General features: G+C 41.4%; 1 protein-coding gene across 1 annotated transcript in view; it reads right to left on the bottom strand.

Moving 5' to 3' along the window:
• The window catches only part of CDKL3 (cyclin dependent kinase like 3), a 63,169-nt gene extending 37,032 nt beyond the window's left edge, over nt 1-26,137 (bottom strand). Inside the window, exons 1-3 of the mRNA XM_074381508.1 lie at nt 25,339-26,137; nt 21,730-21,924; nt 9,052-9,230 (exon numbers count right to left, since the gene is read on the bottom strand). Coding sequence (XP_074237609.1) covers nt 9,052-9,230; nt 21,730-21,924; nt 25,339-25,503 — 539 coding nt within the window. The 5' untranslated portion in view covers nt 25,504-26,137. The remainder of the gene's footprint in view (nt 1-9,051; nt 9,231-21,729; nt 21,925-25,338) is intronic.
• Between the last annotated feature and the right edge of the window lie 211 nt (nt 26,138-26,348).

The following is a 26,348-nucleotide window of genomic DNA, read 5'->3' as shown; positions in this document are numbered from 1 at the left end:
GGTGCAATGGCTCATGCCCATAATCCCAACACTTTTCGAAGCCAAGGCAGGCAGATTGCTTGAGTGCCATTCAAGACCAGCCTAGGCAACGTGGTGAAATTCTGTCTCTATAAAAACATTTAAAAATTAGCCAGGCTTGGTGATACACCCCGAAGTCCCAACTACTCAGGAGGCTGAGGTGGGAGGATTGCTTGAGCCTAGAAGGTGGAGGTTGCTGTGAGCCAAGATCATGCCACTGCACTCCAGCCTGGGCAAAAGAGTAAGACCTTGTCAAAAAAAAAGAAAAAAAAAAAAAAAAGGAAAGAAAGTGTATTGCTGGAACAAGGACAGCCTTGCAGATCAATGGAACAGAACTGAGATTCTAGAAATAAGCCCTTATGAAACCACCTTTCCAAAATTATGACTGAGACAGTGAAGGAGATATAACTTAATCAGCTCTATCTTGCTTCTAACCTTCAAGCTGTCCTTGTTCATTCTTGGACACAGGCTAGACTAATTTCACATACAGTTTAAGACAGAGACGGTAACAGCCCTTTTCCAAAGCAGACTTCCTTCTTGCCTGGGGACCAGATTGCCTTTGTAGGACTAACATGTAGGGTACAGTAAATTTCTCTTCAAAGAACCAGTATGTCAGTATATTCAGTTTCCCTGTTCTTTGTCCTCCATTTTTAAGTTTAACTTCCTCGTTCTTTACATCTCCTTGCCCCTGGTTTCAGTGAACAACCCCGTCCTCTCCTCTATGACCTGCTCTGTCCTTGGTCATTTTTAGTCACCTGCTCTGTCCTTAGTCACCTGCTCTGTCTTTAGTCATCCTTGGTCACCTGCTTTGTAACCGTCCTTCCTGTCAAAACTATTCACTCCACCACTCTGGATCATACCCCTGCTCTCTTTAAAAATAGCCAGTCAGAATTAACTTAGACTGTGCAGTCCAACCCTACCCAATAGGGGAAAGACAAAGCAGTAGGGACCAGCTGTATCAAGGATAAGACCCCCTTCCCCTCCCTTGTCCGGTGTGCTTTTGCCATTGCCCCATCCACAAGATGCACCTTTCTATAGAAGTAAATTTGCCTTGCTGAGAAAACTTATGTTCCAGTGCTATTTCTTTTGTGGCACCAAAAATTTGTGGCCACAAGATTAGAAATTATGGTTTAGGAGTCATGCAGCTAGAGGCTACAAGATTCTGACCCTTCCTAAAATGCTCCTAAGATCAGTGCTTGAGATATTTTACAGACCCTGCACTTGATGGATCAGCTGGCACCACCTAGTTTGAAAAACCAGCTCATCTGATCTTATGTCCCACCCCAACCCAGGAATTGACTCAGTGAAAGAAGACAGCTTCCACTCCCTGTGATTTCAAGCCTGACCAAACAATACTCCCAGCTCACTGGCCTCTCCCACCCACCAAATTGTCCCTAAAAACTCTGCTCCCTGAATGCTCAAGGAGACTGATTTGAGTAATAATAAAATTCTGTTCTCCTGCAGAGCCAGCTCTGCATGAGTTATTCTATCTCTATTGAAATTTCCCTGTCTTGATGAATTGGCTCTGTCTAGGCAGCAGGCAAGGTGAATTCCTTGGGTGGTTACACTTACATCCATGATCAACCAAATTTCAACAAGGGGCCAAGACCATAATGGGGAAAGAACAGTATTTTCAACAAATGGTGCTGGGACAACAACTGGATAGCCACATGCAAACGCATGAACTTGAACTCTTATAGCACATACAAAAATTAACTCAAATGGATCAGACTTAAATGTAAGAGCTAAAGTCATAACTCAAAAGAAAATGTAACTCTTCATAACTCCAGATTTGTTAAACAATTTTGAAATATGATACCAAAAGCATAGGCAACCAAATAAACAGATAAATTGGACTTCTCAAAATTAGAAACATTTAAAAATCAAAAGACATCATTAAGAAAGTAAAGACAAAACCCACAAAATGGAAGAATATATTTGCAAATCACATATCTGATAAGGAATTTGTATCTAGGATATGCAGAAAATTCTTATATCTCGGCCGGGCGCGGTGGCTCAAGCCTGTAATCCCAGCACTTTGGGAGGCCGAGGCGGGTGGATCACGAGGTCGAGAGATCGAGACCAACCTGGTCAACAAGGTGAAACCCCGTCTCTACTAAAAATACAAAAAATTAGCTGGGCATGGTGGCGTGTGCCTATAATCCCAGCTACTCAGGAGGCTGAGGCAGGAGAATTGCCTGAACCCAGGAGGCGGAGGTTGCGGTGAGCCGAGATCGCGCCATTGCACTCCAGCCTGGGTAACGAGAGCGAAACTCCGTCTCAAAAAAAAAAAAAAAAACCAGGCAAAGAATATGAACAGACATTTCTCCAAGGACAATATACAAATGGATAATAAGTACCAAAAAAAAAGACATTCAACCTCATTAGACACTAGGGAAATGTAGATCAAACCCACAATGAAATACCACTTTACATTCATTAGAATAGCTAGAAAAAAAGTGAGGCTTCAGTGTGGTGGCTCACATCTATCACCCTAACACTCTGGGAGGCTAAGGCAGGAGGATTGCTTGAGCCCAGGAATTCAAAATCAGCCTAGTCAACATAGCGAGACCCTGTCCCTACAAAAGAAAAAATTAAAAATTAGCTGGCCATAATGGTGCATGTCTGCAGAAGTAAGGCCAGGTGTGGTGGTTTATGCCTATAATCCTCGCACTTTGAGAGTCTGAGTGGGGAGGATTTCTTGAGCCCATGATTTCAAAACCAGCCTGGGCAACATAGGGAGACCTCATCTCTATGCAAAAAATAATAATAAAATTAAAATTAAAAAAGAAAAATCTATAAAGATAGTAGTGATTGCTTAGGGTTAGGGAGGGGGTTTGGAGGTCTGGGGTTAATAGACAAAGGGTATGGGGTTTTTACTGAGTTGATGAAAATTGACTGTGGTGATGGTGGTACATATCTGTGAATATACAAAAAGCCACTGAAATTTACTTCAAATGGATGGATCATATTATATAAAAATATCTCAACTATGCTGTTTTTAAAAACAATATAATATGGCTGACACCAGGTCTGGGGCAAAAACACGTAAAAAATGAGCCTGGACTACTATCTTGTCAGTAAGGTCACAAGGAAAGTATCAAATTCTACATACTAGGTCCTGTTAAAAGGACTTGGGAAGCCGCCTTGTAAAGGCACCCATTGATTTTGAGCTCCAATAATAATAATAATTGTGTCCAGGTTTAGACTATGATACCCAAAAGTATGGTGCTTTGGCATGACACGTATTTTGAAATGAAGGAGATTAGAAGGGCCTCAGAAACAAAAATGTCTCTGACCTTCTCCTGCCCTCCCCTCTCCCTCAAGGTGTATCACAGAAACCAGGATTTCTCTCCCCCTTGCCCACCTCCAGAGCAACTAGAATTCCTCTTCCCCAAAGCAAGCCATAAAACATAGAAAGGTCACTCTCTGATCTACCACCCTTGATAAGACCTTCATTCCAGAGAGCTTCTTTCCACCACACCTGGAAGGAAGGAATGTAAAACAGAGGCAGAAGAATCTGAACAAACAGGCCTTGCTGTGCTTATTACCATGAGATCTTACTCCTTTTGCCCAATCGTGTTTCTCTACAACTATCCACTCCTTTCAGCAAATTTAGCATAAAATCAGACTGTGTTCTCCCTGGGTCTTTGGGTTTTCATTTATGAAGACTTCTACATCACATAGAACTTCGTTAAATTTGTCATGCTTGCTAACCTATCTTCTGTTATATGAGTATTGGCTGTGACTCTTGTTACAGGTAGGCAAAAGGTATTATCTTTCTGCCCTGATAATTGCAATACATTGAAACTCATTACATGTGTTTAAGTTCATGAGTTTATAATATTTCCAAAAAAATTAATTGGTTGCCTTTGTAGGTCACTTTTTGGAGTCAATTCTTTAAAATGTATGAAAAAAAATCAAGTATTTACCCAGTTTCTCCATATGAACTATATCATTAGGTAACTAAACAAGGGAAAATGTCTATTTATAAGAGTATTCAAATATTAAATTTTAAAAAGATGATAAAGTTAAAATAACACCATTTTAGACATCCCAATGAAGTGATGGATCTAGTCATTAAGCATCAGTACTTACTAACATCACAAAAAGAGACATTCAAACATGTGCCCTCTGATGAAAGAAGACAGTAATACCTGCAGTCTTGTCAAAGGGATTGAACCTCAGATCAATCTGCATCAGCTGCCTGTTTGCAGAAAATACACAGGACAGATAAACACACTGAACTCCTCTATGGGAATGCAATCAACAGCATTCAGATTGTGAGAAATTCAACAAAGCAAATGGTCTGAACTCCTCAACATGTAAGCTATAAGGGAAACAAAGGGATAGAGGAAATTCCCGTAGTTTAAAAGATAGTTGAAAAACATATTAGGCCAGGTGTGATGGCTCACACCTGTAATCCCAACACTTTGGGAGGCCAAGGCAGGCGGATCACCTGATGTCAGGAGTTCAAGACCAGCCTGGCCAATATGGCGAAACCCAGTCTCTACTAAAAATACACAAATTAGCTGGGCATAATGGTGGGTGCCTGAAATCCCAGCTACTTGGGAGGCTGAGGTACAAGAAGGACTTGAACCCAGGAGGTGGAGGTTGCAGTGAGGTGGATTACACCACTGCACCCTAGCCTAGGCGAAAGAGTGAGACTCCATCTCAAAAAAAGAAAAAAAATCAAATCTTGGCCCAGCGTGGAGGCTCACACCTGTAATCTCAGCCCTTTGGGATGTGGAGGCAGGTAGATCACTTGAGACCAGTAGTTCAAGACCAGCTTGGCCAACATGGTGGAACCATATCTCTACTAAAAATACAAAAATTGGCCAGGTGCAGTGGTTCACACCTGTAATCCCAGCACTTTGGAAGGCTGAGGTGGGTAGATCATCTGAGGTCAGGAGTTCAAGACCAGCCTGGCCAACACAGAGAAACCCCCTCTACTAAAAACACAAAAATTTAGCCAGGCATGGTCGCAGGCACCTGTAATCCCAGCTACTTGGTAGTCCCAGGCACTTGAACCTGGGAGGCAGAGGTTGCAGTGAGCAGAGATTGTGCCGTTACACTCCAGCCTGGGCAACAGTGTGAGACTCCATCTTAAAAAAAAAAAAAAAAAAAAAAATTAACCAGGTGTGGTGATGGGCACCTGTAATCCCAGCTACTCAGGAGGCTGAGGCACAAGAATCATTTGAACCTGGGAGACAGAGGGTGCCATGAGCTGGTATGCCACTGCACTCCAGCCTGGGTGACAGAGCAAGACTCATCCTCAAAAAAAAAAAAAAAAAAAAAAAAAAAAAAAAAATCGAATCTTTTTTAAATAAAAAAAGGCAAGGCTAGTTATGTTGTTGGCAATGGTTTCATGGGTTTTTTAAGAGATAGAGTCTCGCTATGTTGCCCAGGCTAGATAGATTGCAGTGGCTATTCATAGGTGCAAACATAACACACTATGGCCTCAGACTCCTGGGCGCAAGTGATCCTCCTGCCTCAGCTTCCTAAGAAGCTGGGACTACAGGTATGTGCCATGACACCTGCGTGGCTAGGACAAGATTAGTTTTGACAAATTTACCCGTAGTAATGAAATAGGATAATATTAGGACAAACAGAAACTGGTTGAGGAATATATGGAAACTCTCTATACTATCTTTGCAACTTTCTTGTAAATCTAAAATTATCCCAAAATAAAGTTTACTTAAAAAAAAAAGGGGCCAAGATGGCTATAAAAACAAAACAATAATAGTAAGTGCTAGCAAAGACGGAGTAACTGAAACCCTCACACTCAACTAATGGGGATGTAAAATGGTACAAACAATTTGGAAAACAGTCTGGCAGTTCTTCAAAGATTAAACATAGAGTTACCACGTGACCCACAATTCTAACTCCTAAGTATATACTTTAAAGAAATGAAAACATATGTCCACACAAAAACGAGTATACAAATGCTCATAGCAGCATTACCCATTATAGCTAAAAAGTAAAAACAACCCAAATATCTATCAGCTGATGAAAGGTAAATAAAAAGAGGTCTATCCATTCAGTGGAATATTATTCAGCCATAAAAAGAAATAAAGTAATGGCTGGGCATGGTGGCTCATGCCTGTAATTCCAGGACTTTGGGAGGCCGAGGTGAGTGATCACTTGAGGTCAAGAGTTCAAGACCAACCTGGCTGACATGGCAAAACCCCAGCTCTGCTAAAAAAAAAAAAAAAAAAAGAAAGAAAGAAAGAAGGAAATGAAGTACTAATACTGCTATGTTAAGTGAAAAAAGCTAGTCCTGAGGACCATATATTATATAATTTTCCTTATATGAAATGTTCAAAATAGGCAAATCCATAGAGAATGAAAGCAGATAGGAGTTTGTCTAGGCCTAGAAGGGTTGGGAGGACATGGAGAGTTATTACTAACGGGTACAGGGTTTCATTTGGGGGTGATAAATATGTTCTAAAATTGCCTATGATTGTGGTTGTACAATTCTGTGAATATACTGAAAACCACTTAACTGTACACTTTAAATGTCTGATTGTATGATATATGAATCATATCTCGAAAAAGCCTAGATTAAACTAAATGGATGCACATTTGGGTGATAAAACTATCTTTAAAATGCAAGGAAATGGCCAGGCCTGGTGGCTAACACCTGTAATCCCAGCACTTTGGGAGGCTGAGGCAGGAGGATTGCTTGAGGCCAGGAGTTCGAGACCAGCCTGGGCAACATAGCAAAACCTGTCTCCATTATTTAAAAAAATGCAAGGAAATGATTACAATAAAAGTCAATATGATGGTTGCTTTGTAGGGAAGGGGGCATGTTACAATTGCAGTAGGACACACAAAGGGTTTTCTGGGGTGGTGGGCAAAATTCTATTTTTTGATCAGGTGGTAGAGCTATCCATTTGTTATGTGTGATATTTTGTGTCTGTGTTTTCTTTTACAATAAAAACGTTTTTAAAAAGGATATTTTGTGTCTGTGTTTTCTTTTACAATAAAAAGGTTTTTAAAAAGAACTCACTAGTGCAAGTTTGTTTCAAACACAATGTGAAATCTCCTAGAATCCAATCTTACCATGGGCAAGGCACCAAGTTTGGTTATGCCAAATACAAGAGATTATGCTGATCCTCAAGGAACTTAATTTTTAGTAGGAGGCTAGTAAAAAAGAGCTAGAGAAAGAACTAGCCCATGTTAATATTAACTGGCACAAAATTTATAAATAATGTACTAGAAGATATAGAATAGGATTGAGGGGCTAGGGAGTGTATCAGAAAAGGAATTTAAGTACAGCAAGAACAGAGGGTAAAACTGAGAAGAGAGATCTTATGTAGGCTACATTATGCCCAGAGGCAAAAAAGAAATGAAGAAAAAAATTTTGAGGACTTTGAATAAGAGTAGATAATATAGGCTGGCTGCAGTGGCTTACACCTATAATCTCAGTACTTTGGGAGTTCGAGGCTGGTGGATCACCTGAGGTCAGGAGTTTGAGAGCAGCCTGACCAACATGGAGAAACTCCGTCTCTACTAAAAATACAAAATTAGCTGGGTGTGGTGGTGCAGGCCTGTAATCACAGCTACTCGGGAGGCTGAGGAAGGAGAATCGCTTGAGCCCAAGAGGTGGAGGTTGCAGTGAGCCGGGATGGTGCCGTTGCACTCCAGCCTGGGCAATAAGAGCGAAACTCTGTCTCAAAAAAAAAAAAAAAAAAAGTAGATAATATTTATTGAGCATATATCACATCATTTAATCTTCACCACAAACCTATGAAGTGAGTCCTATTATTATTTCCATTTTATAGGTAAAGTAACTGAGGCACAGAGACAGTCTGTACAGTACCTCAATGGTAGGTACAGTTGAAAAGGTACCCTGGGGAATGGATTGTGAATTCAGACCACCTGGGCTAGAATCCTGGTTCTGTTCTGCTATTAACCAGCTATGTGACTTTAGGCAAATTACTTTATCTCTGTGCTTTAGTGTTCTATTATTTAAAATGAGAATGCTAATAGTGGCAACTTCATCATAGGGTTGTTATAAAGATTAAATTATTTGATGTATATAAAGCATTTAGAAGAGTTTCTGGCAGAAGGTTAAAACCCATTAATATTACATATTATTATAACAGAATAATAATTTCTAGGAAAAGCACATGAGAATTACCTCCTTCAAGTTTTCTATTAAATCAGGTATTAAGTTACATACTTTTACCTCTTTATGTTCAAGATTGATTATTTGTATTTTAGGTTGCTGTTGTGTGCTAAACCAAGATCATGCTACTTTTGAGGCACCTAAAACAGTACCATTTTAAAATAATTTTTCCAGGAAATACTCGGCAGTTTCTACTGCAACACTGGCAGAGTAAGGTAAATGATTTCAAATCTTTGCAGAATGTAGAGACTGAAGATAAACAAAGGAGGGAACTCTGCCAAGGGTATGGCACCGCTTAAAGCAAATAAAGATACGCTCTGAGGGATTTCTGCATAGGTCTTCTGGGGCTGTGGCCATTCAACCCATGAGAGTTGAATGAGCATAGCAGCAGCAGTAGCCAGCAATGCAGGTACCTATAGGATCTGTTCCATTACCTTTAAAGGTGTCCCTCTTGTTAGCACCAACCTAGATGCAGAGGGCAGAACCTGTCAGTATTAGGGGTGATGGATATAAAAGAATATACCAAGGGATAAAAGAGATACCTAGGAGGCTGGGCACAGTGGCTCACGCCTGTAATCCCAGCACTTTGGGAGGCTGAGGCTGGTGGATCACCTGAGGTCAGGAGTTCGAGACCAGCCTGACCAATATGGAGAAACCTTGTTTCTACTAAAAATACAAAAATTAGCCAGGCATGGTGGTGTGAGCCTGTAGTCCCAGCTACTTGGGAGGCTAAAACAGGAGAACTGCTTGAACCTGGGAGGCGGAGAATGCAGTGAGCCAAGATTGTGCCATTGCACTCCAGCCTGGGCAACAGAGTGAGACTCCATCCCAAATAAAAAAAAAAAAAAGAGAGAGAGAGATAACTAGGAAAGGCTGGCAGGATCCCAAAATATACATACTTTCCATAAGAAGTATCTTTTAATACTAATTCTGGAGCTCTATACCAGCGTGTGGCCACATAGTCCGTATAAATGTCCCCAGGAGCTGCTAGTGTTCGTGCAAAACCAAAATCACAGAGCTTAGTAATTCCTGACTGGGATACTAAAATATTCTCAGGTTTTATATCTCGATGAATGATCTAAAAAGCAAACAGCACACAAAATATATTAAAACGAGATTTCATTATCCAGAATCTCTCAAAATTTATACTGAGAAAATCTAGTTAATTAAGATAGTAAAACTATTTCCTTACCACATGCAAAGGGTTAATTACACAACACAAATATAGTCACATGTTTTCAATTCTTGTCCTATCATCTCAAAATAAAATGAAGCTAAGAAAACAGGCATAATACTAAAACGGCAAATCATATTCCTATAAGAAAAACCAAAAGAACTTCATGATGCTGGGAATGGTGGCTCATGCCTGTAAACCTAGTACTTTGGGAGGCCAAGGCAGGAGGATAGCTTGAGGCCAGGAGTTTGAGACTAGCCTGGGTAACACTGTGAGACCCGTTCTCTAAATAAATAAATAAATAAAAGAAAAAAGATAAAAAGAAAGAAAATAACTTAATGAAATTTTACTTTCCTTTAACCTATGTCCCACTCCAGTTCCTGCCCTTTCATGTCCTTCACAGCTAAACCTCTTGAAGACATTATCTGTACTCATAGTCTTCACTTTCTGACCCAGTCACCCAAGATAATGTAACCTCCTCTTTTGCTTCTATACTGCATTAAACTTCTCTAGCCAAAGTCATCCACATTTTTGCTGCATCCAATAGCCACCTCTCCACCCATATCTTACTTGATTTCTTACTGCAAAAATATTGCCAGTTATTCCTCCATTCCTGTTTTCTGGGATCCAAAATGTTCCCAGTCTCCTCCTATCTACCTGGCAGCTCCTCTTTTTCTGTCTGTCCCTAAAATACAGGGTCCTTGTCTTAGGCTTTCGTCTCTTCATATATATCATGTTTCCTCATCCATTTCACATACTCTCTTTTTTGGGGGGTGGGAGGGCCACTTTCGTCACTTGGTTATAGGGACAACACTCTTGGGCGTCTCCCCACCTATTGGCTGCTCCATCTCAATCTGATCAATGCTTTTTAAGAAATTATTTTTTAAAGAGATAGGGTATTGCTCCATAGCACAGGCCAGAGTGCAAAGGCACAATCAAAGCTCAGTGCAGCCCCAAACGCCTGGGCTCAAGCAAGGAGTGCTGAGGCAATCCTACCACCTCAACCTCCTGGGTAGCTAGGAGTACAAGTGTGTGGCTGTAGTTGTACAGCCTACATTATTAGGAGTACTGGCTAATTTAAAATTGGCCTCCCAAAGTGCTGGAATTACACGTGTGAGCCACGTCACCCAGCCTGATCATGTTACTTCTTTGCTTCAAGTTTTCCTCATCCTGCAGGATAAATTTTAAACTCCCTAAAATGGCTTAGAAGTCCTTGTGAGATTTGGCCCCTATTAACCCTCTTAACCTCCTCTCCCTAGCCTACAGAATATTAGTTTCCAAATTTGCCAGCGTTTGTCTAATCTCTGTGCATTTGTCGATGCTGCTCAAACTGCCTAGAATACTTTGCCTGACCAAGTCAGCTATTTCCTCAGGACTCGGCTTATATGTTAGTATTAGATGTTCCTTCTACATGTTCACATCAATCTGCACTTCCCCCTTCATAGCATCTGTCATGCAGTACTGTTAATTGCCTGTTTAGTTGTCTAAAACCACCAGGAGACCATAAGCTCCATGAGGGAAAGATGCATATCTGTCTTGTTCAAGTAATACCCCGTTTTCAGTACAGTGCCTAGAACAAAGAAGGCATTTAAAATTTTTATCAAATGAATTATGGAAGCATATACTATTCATCACCTGTAAAGTATTACAGCACAAGTTTAAATGTCTCAGTGACAGAAATTCGGGATCTTTCCTTGCTTATGTAACTTACTACCATAAATCTTTGAGACTGGCTCCTGTTTTGACTCAGTCTCCCACCATAAATAGCTAAGAAATTAATTTAGGGTAAGCCTGTCTAATTGAGGCATTTTAAAGTTGCCATCTGTTAAATTATATTAATCCTTTTTCATTACCACAATTTTCATTGAGTGCCTACTATATGCCAGGCACTATTCCAAGACCTAAGTATATAATGTGAACAAAAATAGACATTAACAAAGCACATTAAGATACCACTTCAGGGACTGGGTGCCTCACGTTTGTAATCCCAGCACTTTGGGAGGCCCAGGCAGGTGGATCACAAGGTCAGGAGATAGAGACCAGCCTTGCCAACATGATGAAACCTCATCTCTACTAAAAATACAAAAATTAGCCGGGCATGGTGGTATGCACCTGTAGTCCCAGCTACTCAAGAGGCTAAGGCAGGAGAATAGCTTGAGCCCGGGAGGTGGAGGTTGCAGTGAGCCGAGATCACACCATTGCGCTCCAGCCTGGTTGACAGAGTGAGACTCCATCCCCCCACGAAAAAAAGATACCACTTCAGGCTGGGCATGGTAGCCCATGCCTGTAATCCCAGCATTTTGGAAAATGGAGGCAGGAGGATCACTTGAGCTCAGGAGTTTGAGACAAGCCGGGGCAACATAGTGAGACCTCAGCACTACTAAAAATAAAAAATAAAAAAATTAGCCCTGCATGATGGTGGGCATCTGTAGTCCCAGCTACTCAGGAGACAGAGGTGGGAGGATAGCTTGAGCCCAGAAGGTTGAGGTGCCAGTGAGCCAAGATTATGACACTGCACTCTAGCCTGGGTGACAGAGTGAGACTCTATCTCAAAGAAAGAAAAAAAGGTATCACTTCACACATTCTGCCCACTATACACCCATTGACCTCCTCCTCAGTGTTCTAAACATGGGGCAAGAAGATCTACAGATCCACCCACTTAACACCCTGACAGTTTCACTTGCTTTGTCACCCAGACTAGAGTGCAGTGGTATGATCATGGCTCACTGCATGATCATAGCCTTGAAGCCCAGGTTCAAGCAATCCTCCCACCTCACCCTCCTGAATAGCTGGGACCACAGGCATAAGCCACCACACACCCAGCACATTTTTAAATTTTTTTGTAGAGATGAGATCTCACTATGTTGTTCAGGCTGTTCTCAAACTCCTAGGCTCAAGCAATTCTCCTGCCTCAGCCTCCCAAAGTGCTGGGATCACAGGCATGCACCACCATACTCGGCCCATTCTCTCTTTCTAGCAACTAACACCATGACTACATTTAGAATTTTCTTATGCTTGAAAACCAAGCACTCTCTGAGTTCCAACTTTTAAAATTCTATGTTTCAATGACATCCTCCTTGGTCTTTCATCATCATGTTGAGAACCCCATAAAAACAGTTATGTCACTCCATTTGTTTAGGCTTCTTTAGTATTTCTCATCAATGTTCCATAGTTGTCAGTGCATAGGTCTTGTCAGATTTTTCTCAATGTTCCTGAAAATATGTGATATGCTTTGGTGCTACTATAAATGATATTTTTAAATTTCAGATTTTTGTCATTAATAAATGAAAATACAATTGACTTTGGCATACTGATCTTGTATATCACAATTTTAACAAACTTAATAGTTCTATTAACTTTGTTGTAGATTCCTTAGGATTTTCTATATAGATGATTATGTCATCTGTGAATAAAGACAGTTTACCCCTCAAAAAAAAAAAGGTATCATTTCATACCCACTAGCATACCTACAATAAAAAAGACAATGAAAAATATTGGGAATAATGTGAAAAAACATGAAACCCATTGCTGGTTGGGATTTAAAATGATACAGCCACTTTGGAAAAAAAGTGTGGCAGTTTCCTTTAAAAAACATAACTAACCCTAACTATGTGACCCAGAAATTCTGCTAGGCATCTATCCAAGAGAACTAAAAACGTATGTCCACACAAAGACTGTACATAGCAGTATTATTTATAATAGCCAAAATGTAAAAACAATTCCATCAAATGGTGAATAAAAAAAAATGTGGTCTAGCCATACAATGGAATATTATTCAGCAACAAAAAAAGAATAAAGGCCAAATGCAGAGGCTTACACCTGTAATCTCCACACTTTGGGAGGCCAAGCTGGAAGGATCACTTAAGCCCAGGTGTTCAAGACTAACCTGGGCAACATAGGGAGAGCCCACCTCCACAAAAAATGTGTTTTTTTTGTTTTGTTTTGTTTTTTTTGAGACGGAGTTTCGCTCGTTACCCAGGCTGGAGTGCAATGGCGCGATCTCGGCTCACCGCAACCTCCGCCTCCTGGGCTCAGGCAATTCTCCTGCCTCAGCCTCCTGAGTAGCTGGGATTACAGGCATGCGCCACCATGCCCAGCTAATTTTTTTGTATTTTTAGTAGAGACGGGGTTTCACCATGTTGACCAGGATGGTCTCGATCTCTTGACCTCGTGATCCACCCGCCTCGGCCTCCCAAAGTGCTGGGATTACAAGCTTGAGCCACCGCGCCCGGCCCAAAAAATGTTTTTAAAAAAGAAGGAATGAAGTACTGATACATACTATAATACAGATAAACTACAACATAGAAAATCATGGTCAATAAAGGAAGCCAGATGCAAAAGACTATATATTGTATAATTCCATTTATATGAAATGTCCAAAAAAGGTATATCTGTAGAGATAGAAAGCAGATTATTGGTTGCCTGGAACTGGGGGTGGAAATTGGTATTGTGTGAAAATAAGCAAGGGGAATCTTTGGAGTGAAGAAATGTTCTATAACTGGATTGTGATGATAGTTGCAGAACTCTGGAAATTAACTTTAAAAATCAATGAACCGTACACTTAAAACAGGTGAATTATATGGTATTTAAACTGTGCCTCAGGCAGGGCACAGTGACTCATGCCTGTAATCCCAGCACTTTGAGAGGTGGAGGTGGGTGCATCGCTTGAGGTTAGGAGTTTGAGACCAGCCTGACCAACATGGTGAAAGTCCATCTCAACTGAAAAATTAGCTAGGCATGGTGGTACACACCTGTGAAGAATTGCTTGAACCTGGGAGGTGGAGGTTGCAGGGAGCCATGGTCGTGCCATTGCACTCCAACCTGGGCAACAAGAGCAAAACTCCATCTCAAAAAAATAAAAATAAAAATAAACTGTACCTTGGTTGGGCATGGTGGCTCATGCCTGTTAAAACCAGCACTTTGGGAGGCCTGTAATACCAACACAAGGCAGGTGGATCACTTGAGGTCAGGAGTTTGAGACCAGCCTGGCCAACATGGTGAAACCCTGTCTCTACTAAAAATACAAAAAATTATCTGGGTGTGGTAGCATATGCCTGTAATCCTAGCTACTCTGGAGGCTCAGGCAGGAGAATCGCTTGAACCCAGGAGATGGAGGTTGCAGTGAACTGAGATCTTGCCATTGCACTCCAGCCTGGGCAACAGAGTGAGATCCTATCTCAAAATAATAAATAAAATAAAATAGAACACTGTACCTCAATAAAGCTAGTAAAGAAAAATAGTTCAGAAATACATATGTTGAGTGAAAAATAAATACTTAAAAAAAAAAAAAAAAAGAAGTCTGGACATGGTGGCTCATGCCTATAATCCCAGCACTTTGGGAGGCCCAGGTGTGTGGATCATGAGATCAGAAGTTTGAGACCAGCCTGGCCAACATAGTGAAACCCTGTCTCTACTAAAAATACAAAAATTACTGGGGCATGGTGGCATGTACCTGTAACCCCAGCTACTCAGGAGGTTGAGGCAGGAGAATTGCTTGAACCTGAGAGGCAGAGGTTACAGGGAGCCAAGATCATGCCACTGCACTCCAGCCTGGGTAACAGAGTAAGACTCAGTTTCAAAAAAAAAAAAAAAAATAGATATAGTTCTTCGCCATCATAGAACTAACAGTCAATTGGAAGAGAAACACCTTACTGCATATAATCACAAGTAACACAAGTGCTACAAAGGAAAGGAACATATCATTATGATAATTTAAATGGAGACATGACCCAGTGACAGATTAGGGAAGATGTCCCTGGGGAAAACTCCATTTTCATTAAGATCTGAGGGATGAGCAGAGGTAAACTAGGAAAGAGTGGAAGAAAGAGAAATCCAAGCTGGGCGTGGTGGCTCACGCCTGTAATCCTAGCACTTTGGGAAGCTGAGGTGGCTGTATCACCTGAGGTCAAGAGTTCAAATCCACCCTGGCCATCATGGTGAAACCCCATCTTAAAAAAAAAAAAAAAGGCCGGGTGCGGTGGCTCAAGCCTGTAATCCCAGTACTTTGGGAGGCCGAGGCGGGTGGATCACGAGGTCGAGAGATCGAGACCATCCTGGTCAACCTGGTGAAACCCCGTCTCTACTAAAAATACAAAAAATTAGCTGGGCATGGTGGCACGTGCCTGTAATCCCAGCTACTCAGGTGGCTGAGGCAGGAGAATTGCCTGAACCCAGGAGGCGGAGGTTGCAGTGAGCCAAGATCGCGCCATTGCACTCCAGCCTGGGTAACAAGAGTGAAACTCCGTCTCAAAAAAAGAAAGAAAGAAAGAGAACTCCAAGAAGAGAGAATCATATGTGCAAAGGTGTTGTGTTAGGAGGAAGCATGGTAAAAAAAAAAAAAAGGTATTTATTGAGGCTAGGCGCAGCGGCTCATGCCTGTAATCCCAGCACTCTGGGAGGCTGAGGCAGGTGGATCACCTGAGGTCAGAAGTTCAAGACCAGCTTGACCAACATAGAGAAACCCCATCTCTATTAAAAATACAAAATTATCCCAGTGTGGTGGCACATGCCTGCAATCCCAGCTACCCAGGAGGCTGAGGCAGGAGAATCACTTGAACCTGGGAGGCAGAGGTTGTAGTAAGCTGAGATCACACCATTGCACTCCAGCCTAGGCAACAAGTGCAAAAAAAAAAAAAAAAGGAAGGTATTTATTGAAAAGTTACATCGCGATTCTGAGATGACTTCAGATGAACTCATTGATTTATTATTATAAGTTTCTCTTTTATAAACAGCAATTAAAGTTTTGGAAATCTTTCTTTTCACTGTCACTTTCCTCTTCTGATCCCCTAATTCCATTTAACAAACAAATATATGCATGCATATAAACGTGTACCATATCCATAAATATAAATATTTATCTGCTTCCCAAACACAATTACACTTTCCTCATTCTTCAGTATTTCCTAAGCACAAGTTTTTTTTTTTTTTTTTTTTTTTTTTTTTTAAGATGGAGTTTCGCTCTTGTTACCCAGGCTGGAGTGCAATGGCGCGATCTTGGCTCACTGCAACCTCCGCCTCCTGGGTTCAGGCAATTCTCCTGCCTCAGCCTCCTGAGTAGCTGGGATTACAGGCACGTGCCACCATGCCCAGCTAATTTTTTGTATTTTTAGTAGAGACGGGGTTTCACCATGTTGACCAGGATGGTCTCGATCTCTCGACCTCGTGATCCACCCGCCTCGGCCTCCCAAAGTGCTGGGATTACAGGCTTGAGCCACCGCGCCCGGCCTAGCACAAGCTTTAAGAATTAAAGCTAAACACTAAGCTGCTGTGGAGAGATAGCATGGTAGAAAGGAAAGAGTATGGACTGTAGAAGGAATCTAATTCCCCTCTTCCATCAGTTATTAACTGTATTACAGCAGTCGCCAACCTTTTTGGCAACAGGAACTGGTTTCATGGAAGACAGTTTTTCAACAGACCAGGCTGGGGGATGGTTTCAGGATGCTTCAGGTGTATTATATTTATTGTGTACTTTATTTCTATTATTATATTGTAATATACAATAAAATCAGTATACAACTCACCATAATGTAGAATCGGGGGGAGCCCCAAGCTTGTTTTCCCGCAACTAGATGGTCCCAACTGGGGGTGATGGGAGACAGTGACAGATCATGAGGCATTATAGTCTCACAAGGAGTGCACAACCCAGATCCCCTGCATGCGCAGTTCACAGTAGGGTTCACATTCCTGTAACAATCTAATGCCTCCGCTGATCTGATAGGAGGCAGAGCTCAGGTGGTATTGCGAGAATGGAAAGCGGCTGTAAATATTGCCTGCTCACCTGCCACTCATCTACTGTGTGGCCTGATTCCTAACAGGCTGCAGACTGATATTGGTTGTAGCCCAGGAGTTGGGTACCCCTGCTGTATGGTATCAGGAGATTCATTTATTAACCTGTGAATTTGTTTCCTTGGTTATTACTTATAAACTCTCATCAGTGGCTCATGCCTATAATCCCAGCACTTTGGGAGGCCAGGCGGGTGGATCACTTGAGGTCAGGATTTCTAAACCATCCTGGCTACCATGGTGAAACCCCGTCTCTACTAAAAATACAAAAATTAGCTGGGTATGCTGGTGGGTGCCTGTAATCCCAGTTACTCAGGAGGCTGAGGCAGGAGAATCGCTTAAATCTGTGATGTGGAGGTTGCAGTGAGCTGAGATTGTGCCACTGAACTCCAGCCGAGTGACAGAATGAGACTCTGTCAAATAAACAAATAAAATAAAATAAAGATAGGCTGGTCGCAGTGGTTTACACTTGTAATCCTAGCACTTTGGGAGACCAAGGCAGGCTGCTCCACTGAGGTCTGGAGTTCAAGACCAGGCTAGCTAACAAGGTAAAACCCTGTCTCTACTAAAAATACAAAAAAAAATTAGCTGAGTGTGGCAGTACATGCCTATAATCTCAGCTACTCAGGAGGCTGAGGCAGAAGAATTGCTTGAACCTGGGAGGTGGAGGGTGCAGTAAGCTGAGATTGTGCCACTGAACTCTAGTCTGGTGACAGAGTGAGACTCTGTCTCAAGAAAAAAAAAAAAAAAAAAAAAAAAAAGAGTAGGAACCAAGTATTTTACTTAAGTCTGTATTCCCAGTACCTAGTACAAAAAATGTTTATCAGTAGACACTTAATAGAAATTTTCACTATTTCTTAAAATATATTGATATATCTTAAAGCAATTCCTATTTCTAAATTCGGTTATTGTCAATGGCACTTCTGTGTCTCTCAGTTAAAAATACTGCAATACTATGAAAAATAGAAAAATTAGCTGGGCTGGATGGCAGGTACCTGTAATCCCAGCTACTCGGGAGGCCAAAGCAGGGAGAATTGCTTGAACCCAGAAGGCAGAGATTGCAGTGAGCCAAGATCACACCACTGCACTCCAGCCTGGGTGACAGAGTGAGACTCTGTCTCAAAAAAAAAATAATAATAATACTGTAATAACCTCTCTGACTTCACCCTTTGTTTTCAACCCTCTCATATCTAATTAGTTCCCAAGTCCTGTGATTTTCCCTCTGAAATCTTTTCACCCTCTGCCTCTGCCACCTTTCCTCTCCTTCCCATTGCTACTATCTTAGTCCAAACCCTTAACCACCCACACGTCTAGACTGTCACAACTTCCCACCTGATCTCTCTGGGTCTCTGTCTACTCATATCTTCCACTCTTGCTAAAATAAAATTGGGTTTTGTTTTCACCCAGTCATGGCAATGCTCAAGAACCTCCAATGGGTCAGGTGTAGTGCCATGTGCCTGCAATCCTAGCAACTTGGGAGGCTGAGGCAGGAGGATTGCTTGAGCCCAGAAGTTGGAGGCTGTAGTGAGCTATGATCATGCTATTGTACTCCCATCTGGGCAACAGAGCAAGATCCTATCTCAGGAAAAACAAAAACAAAAAAACAACAAAATCTTCAATAGTTTCCCAGCATCCTCAGGAAACAGTCCACCCTCTTATGGATAAATTTCAAGGTTCCGGAAAATCTCTCCCCTGGGAACCTGTGTAATCTTATCTTCCTCCACCTGTTGTTCCCTGTAACCTGACTTAACAGCTCTCTCTGAAATTAAGAACAACTCGGACACAGAGGGAGGTGGGGGGAAAGTCTCTTGGGTACCTGCCAAACTTCACCCTCATACAATGGGCCCCAATAAAACAGTGGGCCTTAATAAGCACATTCCTTTCTCTTCAAGTACACTAAGACAGGGAAGCTAAAAGCAGACTTGGGGAATATGCCTGCAGCCGCAGAAAGATGTATGGGAAAAGACACCCAGCTCTCCCTCCCAAATAAGCACAACAAAGAGACAAAGAAGCAGTCCAAGCCTCTAATAAACTCTCCCACTCTGAATCCTTAAAAACTCTTAGTCTGTAAGAGAGTGAGCTCTGACCTAACTTGGCCAGAAGCCTCTCGCAGGTTTATTTAAAATAAACCGATTCCTGAAGACTGAAAAGTCACCCTTCATGTTTCTCTCCTCTTTCTTTAATTCTTACAGTGGTGTGAGCCTGTAGTCCCAGCTATTCATGGGGCTGAGGCAGGAAGATCACTTGAGCCTGGGAGGTTGAGGCTGCAGTGAACTGTGATTGGGCCAATGTACTCCACTGTGGGCAACAGAGTGAGTGAGACTCTGTCTCAGAAAAAAAAAAAAAAAAAAAAATCTGTGTAGTGCTGCACCTGTAGTCCCAGCTACTCAGAGGGCTGAGACAGGAGGATCACTTGAGGCCAGGAGTTCATGGCTGCAGGGTGCTACCATTGTGCCTATGAATAGCCACTGCACTCCAATCTGGGCAACATAGAGGGACACTGTCTTAAAAAAAAAAAAAAAAAAAAAAAAAAAAAAAAAAAAAAAAAAAACCAGACAGGTTAGCTTGTGAAAGTTATGGGGATAGACAGGGCCTTGTAGAGCCTGATAAGGAGTTTGGATTTCACTGCCTGGAAGTTCTCTCTCCCAAACCACTGCTTGGAGTACTGAGTAGTCCTGGCTGGGAGGCAAGCAGGCATCATAAGAGATGCAGAAGAAATGAATATTAAAATTACTAAACTTGGCCAGGCACAGTGGCTCACGCCTGTAATCCCAACACTGTGGGAGGACAAGGTGGGCAGATCACCTAAGGTCAGGAGTTCAAGACCAGCCTGGCCAACATGGTGAAATCCCATCTCTACTAAAAATACAAAAATTAGATGGACGTGGTAGTGGGTGCCTATAATTCCAGCTACTCAGGAAGCTGAGGCAGGAGAATTGTTTGAACCTCGGGGGCGGAGGTTGCAGTGAGCCAAGATCATGCCACTTCCCTCCAGCCTGGGTAAACAAGCGAAACTCTGACTCAAAAAAAAAAAAAAATTACTAAACTCATAAGTGATAGTAACCTGTGAGTTCCCTTTTCCTTGGATGTAATGTTTAAAGAAAAAAAATTTAATAAAAAATAAAAACCTGTGAGGTACCAAGTATCATTTTACAGATGAGGAAAACGAGACTCAGAGAGGTTAGATAACTTTCCCAAGATCACAGAGTCACCTTTGGTCGCACAAGTTGTGCACTGCAGAAGTTGCGTGTTTTTTCATAGTGAAAAACCAGTAAGGTCAAAACTCAGGATGTTCTGATTCCAAAGACTGTATGCTCTTAACTGTCACATTATACCACCTCCCCATGGATTCAGCTGGCAAGGAAATTACAATCTGAATTCTAGTTGCTATCAGAGCCATATTTTTCAAAGCCACAAAATGAGATGCATTATTAGCAAGCCAGACAGGTAGAGATTAAGATACCAAATCTATAAAACCCTAGGACATATAGTTGTGTCATCTACCTAATAAAATGACTTCTGGCCAAGTATGGTGACTCATGCCTGTAATCCCAGTAGTCTGAGTGGCTGAAGCAGGAGGATTGCTTGATCCCAGGAATTTAAGACCAGCCTGGGCAATATAGAAAGACTCTGCCTCTAAAAAACAATTTAAAAATTTTAAAAACAAAGAAAAATATTATTTTTCAGGCTTTTAGTGTTATTTCCTGAATATATATCTTATTTTCCAGAAAGTAGAGCCACGATGAGAACAAAAGAAGCTCCATAAAAACCTGCTGAGCTGGCTGGGCATGGTGGCTAATCCCAGCACTTTGGGAAGCTGAGGCAGGTGGATCACCTGCGTGCAGAGTTCAAGACTTGACCAACATGGAGAAACCCATTGCTACTAAAAATACAAAATTAGCTGGGCATGGTGGTGCATGCCTGTAATCCCAGCTACTTGGGAGGGTGAGGCAGGAGAATCGCTTGACCCCGGAAGTGGTTGCGGTAAGCCAACCTGGGCCACAAGAGTGAAATTCCATCTCAAAAAAAAACAACAAAACCAAACCAAACCCTGCTGAGCTAAACACTTAGGAGGCAATGCTAAAGTCAACATTAAAAATCAGTATAGCTGATCTTTTCTTTTCCTTGATTTTTCATAGGTTAAATGACAATGCCTCATACCTCTCAGCCACTTTATACCTCCTTTCTTCCCCTAAAGGCATCCACATTAATTAGCTATTACCCTGGCCTAATTTCCACTTCCTAATGCTAAACCTCCCTTAATTTGAGCAGCTCTCCATTAAGCCACAGCCTTGACTCTCAATGTTTTAATATACTTCCTCTAATAATGGTGGCCCAGTTGATTATTGATTCTACTAAACATAATTATTGATACTGCCTTTACCATCCCACTTGGATGGATGGTAATTCTAACTTTATAGTTAGAATTACTGAGTGCTCAATATTTTTGGTTCTGCAACTAAAATATAGTGCCCCCACCATTCCCTATCCCATTTTCAGGATGTCTATTATTATTGTATAGAAAAAGAATGTTAGCAATCTTCATGAAAATAAAACAATGTATAAGGAACGTTTATGATTCATACTCAGCCTACAATTTGTCTTATTCTAAAGTACTTACATTATTACTGTGAAGATATTCAATTGCTCGAAGAATCTGGAAGAGGTATTTTCTAAGTCGTTTACTCTCTAGTCCATAACAATAATGTTGTAACTCATCTAGTACTGTGTGGTCAATAAATTCAAATACCAAATGAATTTTCTTTTTCTGTCTAAAAACTTCAATCAGATTGACCAGGTTTTCATGATGAAATTGCTATTGACAAAAGAAATAAAACAAATTTTTAATTATTTCACGCATAATAATTTGTACATATAACACCTAAAATTTTGAGAAAAAAAAAAAGACAGTAATAGTCTCAGCTCTGTTCCATGCTTTTTTTTTTTTTTTTTGGCGATGGAGTCTTACTCTGCCACCAGGCTGGAGTGCAGTCGCACAATCTTGGCTGACTGCAACCTCTACCACCCTGTTTCAAGCAATCCTCCTGCCTCAGTGTCCTCAGCAGCTGGGATTACAAGCATACACCACCACACCCAGCTAAGTTTTGTATTTTTAGTAGAAACAGGATTTCCCCATGTTGGCCAGGCTGGTCTCGATATCCTGACCTAAGGTGATCCTCTTGCCTTGCCTTCCCAAACTCCTGGAATTACAGGTGTGAGTCATCATGCCCAGCCTATGTTCCATGCATTTCAATTGAAATTTCTCAACCAGTTTGCTTCCATTCCTAGTTTAAGAAAAATTTAATACATCTTATAATCAATATTTATAGGACAAAGTGAGATATATTATTTTATCTCAAGTTGGTATTTGGTTGCTTGTGAAAATAATTTAATGTATATAACTTAGTATTCTGTTGAGAGATATCTTGCTATTTTTAAACTTTGGTTGTGGTTAAGTTTAACATCCAAAATTTAAAAGGTCCTATGTTTTCAGATGAGCATGGATTTCAACACGATGTGGTCTGACTTTATATAAGTTAATTATTCTTTAATTTTGATTCTAAACTCTAGAAGGTAAACCATAAGTTTTAAGGGACATCATAAATTCATTAAGACTATAACAAAAGAACATCAAAATATCTGCAAAATCAGATATGTGAACTACCAATTTATAACCACAGAAAGTTTACATAATTATATAATTATGCCAGGCACGGTGGCTCAAGCCTGTAATCCCAGCACTTTGGGAGGCAGAGGCGGGTGGATCACGAGGTCAAGAGATCGAGACCATCCTGGTCAACATGGTGAAACCCCGTCTCTACTAAAAATACCAAAAATTAGCTAGGCATGGTGGCGTGTGCCTGTAATCCCAGCTACTCAGGAGGCTGAGGCAGGAGAATTGCCTGAACCCAGGAGGCGGAGGTTGCGGTGAGCCGAGATCGCGCCATTGCACTCCAGCCTGGGTAACAAGAGCGAAACTCCGTCTCAAAAAAAACCAAAAAACAAAAAACAAAAAAATATAATTATTTGTGGGTAAACGTTTGTTTGTTGTCTGTACTCTTATTAAACAACTAACCACCTTTTCAGACTGGTAACAATTATTGCTAATTTTAAAATGTCAACGATGGCCATGTATCAGCTTGGGAAACAAATGACATTTAATGTTGTATGCTACTTATTTTATTTTTTATCACACTGACTTAATTACAATCAGTTCTGAAATATTTAACCACTTTGTCCAAACTATCAAGAATATATGTTTATTTGGTTAAAAATGAAGAAGTACTTCTTTTTCAAAAAAAGAAAGAAAGAAAGAATCTTGCTATATTGCCAGGCTGGTCTCAAACTCCTAGCCTCAAGAGATCCTCCTGCCTCAGCCTCCCAAGTTGCTAGGACTACAGGCATGAGCCACTGCTCCTAGCTTTAGAAAACTGTATTTTTATGAAAATATATTTGCCTTTATTCCAATGGCACAATGTCAATTTTTCTACTTCTCTGTAACTGATGAAGAGATGAAAGTCCTTAAAACATGACTAAAGACAAACATCCAAAATATAACACCAGATTCCTTTCCTTTTTGCTCCAAATTTCCCTGGTTGGCAAGATGCCAGAGTGCTGCAGCAATAGCATACTGGCAGCAGCGAAAATAACTGACTGCTAGCTGGGCACAGCGGCTCACACCTGTAATCTCAGCACTTTGGCAGGCTGTGGTAGCTTTCCACACTCTTTCATGTCTTCTTTTTTCTGAGACAGAGTCTCTGTCACACAGGCTGGAGTGCAGTGGCAGGATCTCAGCTCACTGCAACCTCCACCTCCTGGGTTCAAGTGATTCTTGTGCCTCAGCCTCCCAAGTAGCTGACACTACAGGAGCACACCACTACCCTGGCTTTTTTTTTTTTTTTTTTTTTTTTTTTGTTGAGATGGGGTCTCACTCTGTAACACAAGCTGGAGTGCAGTGGGCAATCTCAGCTCACTGCAACCTTTGCCTCTGGAACTCAAACGATTCTCCTGCCTCAGCCTCCCAAGTAGTTGGGACTAGAAGCATGCGCCACCACACCTGGTTAATTTTTTGGTATTTTTAATAGAGACGGGGTTTCACCACGTTGCCCTGGGTGGTCTCAAACTCCTGAGCTCAGGCAATCCACCAGCCTTGGCCTCCCAAAGTGCTGGGATTACAGGCGTGAACCATGCCAGGCTTTTTTTTTTCCAGTAGATACAGGGTTTCACTATGTTGCCTGGGATGGTCTCAAACCCCTGACATCAGGTGATCCACCCACCTTGTCCTCCCAAAGTGCTGGGATTACAGGCGTGAGCCATTGCACCTGGCCTCATGTCTTCTTTTACAATATACCATGTTCTAACTTTACTTTCCATTCACATTGCTGCATTTTAGCAAGGGCCCTCATTTTCCAAAATTCCTTAATTGAACAGGATCTGTTTTTACTCTCAGTCCTCCAATCCATTTGGCACAATAGCGCTAGATTAAAATTTACATTTCTTTACACTGAATTCAAAACCGTCACTGACTTTCCACCTCTTAAAAAATCAAGTTTTGACTTCTTACCCTAAAAGACTTTAAAATCCAATTTACTGTTCTAATGTACGTCTTCCCAATTCTGCTCAGAAAACTCTATAGGCAAATGTCTTTGCTCTTTGTGCTTTCCACTTTGCCCTTTATCCTTTGTCCCTTTTTAGTTTCTTTGAGTTTATGTTGGTCCTCTAACCTAGAAAACAGTTTCTTCCTCTTATCTAAACCCTCCACATCCTTCAAAGCCTAATTCATGCCCCATTTTCATCAAAAAAACTTTCCCTACCAGGGAAAGGACTTTGTGTTGATTCCTTGGCATTTACTACAAGCCACTTTTTATTCAGTATTACTTTTATATACTCTCCTTTCTGATTATAGAAATCTTTAAGGGCAGGAAGTAGCTTTTAACTCCGTAGAGTCTCACTAATACCTAGCATCGTGCCTTGCACAAAGCAGAAATTTTTATTATTATACTTGAATATTTCTGAATAAGTATTAAACAATATTGGCATAGCTTTTGTTACATACCCAAAACACATGTATCTTGTATCACTACAAAATTACAAAATGTAGACAAGATAGAGTATCACTCTTTTTATATAACATGAATCAGCACATGTGTGAACTAAAATATTTCATGCAACTTTTCATTCCATAACAATTTTTCTTTTGACTTAGAGAATTAAGGCAAAATAAGCAAACCTTTAGAAACTTTATTTCTCTCATCGCAATTTTGTTGACAGATTTTTCTGGTCTCTCATAAAATATCTTAATGGCCACTATCTGCCCAGTATTCTTATGTTTACATTTCATGACTGTTCCATAACTTCCCTCTCCCACTTTTCCAAGGGTTTCATACATCTCCATTGTCAAGCTGGGCTTTTACTACTTTATAGAAATGAAGAAAGAAAATGGAAAATGTTAAACGTTTATATTTGTATTTATTCAAACAAATAATCATATCCACAATAAACCCATAGTTTCAAATAACAGAGCCATTAAACAAACAAAAAAAGGAATCTTTTCCACTGAGCTTTTTTGTCTTTGGGAACTAAAGACAGCTTGAGTAAGGTGTCCTTCTGAGGCTCCAACTCTCACCAGAATTTAGGGGTACTCCTGCTGTCTCGGTCATGCCCATCAACACCTTGAGATTACCTCACTCTAAGTCACCATCCATCAAGCATGGGGTCCCCACAATTCCTGTCACGTTCCTGTCAAATTAGAAGTTCCCGCACTACAGCAGTCGCCTACTTATCAGGCCCAAGGTCATAAAAAAAGACCGGTCCCGCCCTCAATTCAAACCAGACGTCTTAGGATGCCGGACCAGCATCACGCCCCACGTCCAGCTGTCGACTTTATCCAAACAGCTGCCACCGCCTCAGCCATTCTGTGGTCCCGCTGGCCTGGCTCTGCGTAGTTCCAGTGGGGCCACGGAACACTGACCCTACTTTGTTGGTTAGGTCCTAGCCAAGGCTCCGGCCACTCGCTACCATGGAAACGGCGGTGGGGTTGCTGCGTTCTAGCCCTAGTGCGCAAGAGCGGAACGTGGTCAAGGTCCCGACCCGGAAGGGAAAGTGAGAAGAAACGGAACCTGTTCTGGGTAGGCGCAAGGTGGAAGAGTATTTGGGAATCGGGTGGGCAGTACAGCTTGCTATCGCAGCCGAGCCGCCTCAGAAGGTTACTTTTGAATGGCGGTGGGGAGCGCCGGCATA

Source organism: Saimiri boliviensis, chromosome 1 (genome assembly GCF_048565385.1).
Source record: "Saimiri boliviensis isolate mSaiBol1 chromosome 1, mSaiBol1.pri, whole genome shotgun sequence".
In the NCBI taxonomy this organism is placed as follows: domain Eukaryota; kingdom Metazoa; phylum Chordata; class Mammalia; order Primates; family Cebidae; genus Saimiri; species Saimiri boliviensis.
Note: the sequence above shows the minus strand (reverse complement) of the source record. Positions and strands in the feature narration are given on the sequence as shown.